The sequence below is a fragment of the Humulus lupulus genome, chromosome X (genome assembly GCF_963169125.1).
Source record: "Humulus lupulus chromosome X, drHumLupu1.1, whole genome shotgun sequence".
NCBI classification, from domain to species: Eukaryota; Viridiplantae; Streptophyta; class Magnoliopsida; order Rosales; family Cannabaceae; genus Humulus; species Humulus lupulus.
The window spans coordinates 225,965,950-225,968,662 of NC_084802.1; the positions used below are offsets into that span (position 1 = coordinate 225,965,950).

Here is a 2,713-nt window from a genome sequence, read left to right on the forward strand (position 1 = left end):
TTATTTAACTATATAGTTTTTATTTTGAAAAACTATAGGTTAATATTAATATTAATCTTGTTTGGATTAATACAAAGAGAGATAATAATAGATATCTTATTTATAATATGATATTTATTTATTTAATGTAAAACTGATATTTTAAGATAAAATTAATTTTGAATTAACTGGTATTTATGTTGGGATAAATATCTTGTCTTAAACGTTGATTAAATAAACAAATGAGAAAATTAGGGCAACCCTAATAGGGTTGGGTGACACACATTGTACAGTACAGTGTGTGGCGCCTAGCATCAGGATTTTTATCCCTCGGATTTGAATTTTGAATTTCAAATAAGTTTGTTTAATCAGTTATTTAATTATTCTTTTTAAATATGATTTAAATAAATTATTAAATGAAAATATCTAATCAGTTTTTAATTTGAATTATATTTTAATTAAATAAAAATTATTTAATTAGATTAAATATCTTTATAAATCTGATAATATGTAACTTTCAGAAGGGGCTTGAATATGATTATTTTGAATAATAAAAATACAGACTCTTTCTCTAAAGCGATAATTTTCTCTAAACCTGAAAAATTATTCTAAATCTTCTCTTTGTCAAAAACTCTCTAGATCTCATGTGTTGAGTACATCTAGTGAGTCACATAAATCAATCTTTTGAATCCTACGTGCCCACACACGTCCTTGTGTGTTTGAGGATTGGTCTGGAAGGTCAGGGTGTGAGATCTCAGAACACTGGATAGGAAGATCGTTGATTTATACAAAAAGACTCAAGGACACTTGATAGGCTACAAGAGGTAATCTCTGATCTATTTGTATGTGATTTAATATTTATATATGTGTATGATCCTACTTGGTATTAATATTTATTAAAATGGGTCCATATATTCTGCTGCGTACCTAAGATTTGATCATTTAATACCAACAACTACTACTGTGAGAAACATCACGTTGTTTGGCCGAGGACCAAGACACATGGTTGTCACCAAGAAACACACAATATCCTTTTGTACTTTTTCGATTGTCTAGACTAGATGCCCAATATGCATCTGTAAAGGCAGACAAATGCAGAGAAAAGGAAGCAGTGAGTGTGATGTCGTGCGACTGAGTTCCTTTGAGATAATGAAGGATCCATTTGACAGCAAGCCAGTGAGACCCATTTGTTTGATGCATGAATTGAACATCGGGTCATGGTAACATATTGGAGAGAACCAACAACTCTTCCATACTCTGTTGGATCTTCTAAAGAGAGACCATCAAATTGGAGAGTGACTTACCAATTGTACCCAACGTAGGAGCTTGTTTTGAATCAACCATATTTTTCATTGACAGTAGATCCTTGACACACTTATGTTGGCTTAGATGGAGCTGACCAAGAGCTGAGGTGACTTCAATACCAAGGAAGTAGTGAAGGTTTCCTAGATCACGAAGAGCAAACATGTGATGAAGAGTCTTGATGAATTGATAAACTCTATGAGAGTTGTTTCCTATAATGATTATGTCGTCGACATATACAAGGATGTAGATCACATAATTGGCATGATGAAGTATGAATAAGGATGTGTCAGCTTCAGAACACAAGAATCCCCAACTATGAAGGGCCTGACTGAGTTTGTGAAACCAAGCCCATGGGGCTTGTTTCAGTCCATATAGAGCCTTTGAGAGCTTGCAAACGAAAGTAGTATTAGCAGAGTCAAGGAAGCTCGGCGGTTGTTTCATATATATTGTTTCAGCAAGATCACCATTTAAAAATGTGTTATGTACATCAAATTGTCAAAGTGGCCACCCTTTTGATAATGCCAAGGTGAGTATAACTCGGATAGTTCCTGGTTTCATAACCAGTGAGAATGTGCCGAAATAATCAACACCTAGAGTTTGTGTGAAGCCACGGGTAATAAGTCTGGCTTTGTGTCTATCAATGGTGCCATCTAGTTTGTACTTCACTTTAAAGAGACATTTGTTGTCAATTATGTTTGCCTGAGTTGGAGGTGGGACGAGAACCCAAGTGGAATTAAGACGAAGTGCATTAAGTTCATATTCCATAGATTTCTTCCAATGAGGGATACCAAGTGCATGTTCATAAGATTTAGGAGGAAAATCAAGATCATTTGTTGGATGAGAAACATAAGCTTTCGGTTTCTGGATACCACACTTAATCTGAGTCATCATTGGATGAATATTGCCTTGATTGTTATCCTGTACATAAATCTAATTAGTGATATTTGGTTGCTGAGTGGAGGAGAGATACTAACATTAGTGTTGGGTGGAGTAACACTAATATTAAACGTGGAAGGAATATGAGTTATAGATAAAGGGGAGTGTATAGGTGAGATAAATGAGGAGTTGGAGAGGCAGAGGAATGCAGGGATTGAGTTATTGAGTGTGTTGTGGTGGTGTGAGGTGTGGGAGGGACACTGGAATTAGGAGTGTGTGAGATGGTAATGTAGAAGTAGAATTGGAAAATAAAGGGAATGATGTTTCATCAAAAACAACATGTTGTGTAATGTAAAGGCGATGAATTTTGGGATCTAGACAGAGGCAACCTTTGTGTTAAGTGTCGTAGCCTAGGAATATGCAAGATGTAAAATGATATTGAAGCTTATTGGCATTGTATGGGCGGATACAGGGAAAGCATAGGCACCCAAAGGTGTGTAACAAAGAGTAATCAAGAGTTTTATTTTTAGACATTGAAAAGGTGACTTTAGTT

At 35.1% G+C, this 2,713-nt stretch overlaps 1 protein-coding gene across 1 annotated transcript; it reads right to left on the minus strand.

Annotated features, from left to right (window-relative positions):
* Positions 1-1,779: 1,779 nt before the first annotated feature.
* On the minus strand, positions 1,780-2,172 carry LOC133806815 (uncharacterized mitochondrial protein AtMg00820-like). The gene has a single exon (XM_062244904.1). It carries the CDS (start codon positions 2,170-2,172, stop codon positions 1,780-1,782), a length of 393 nt encoding a protein of 130 aa, XP_062100888.1.
* Positions 2,173-2,713: the final 541 nt, after the last annotated feature.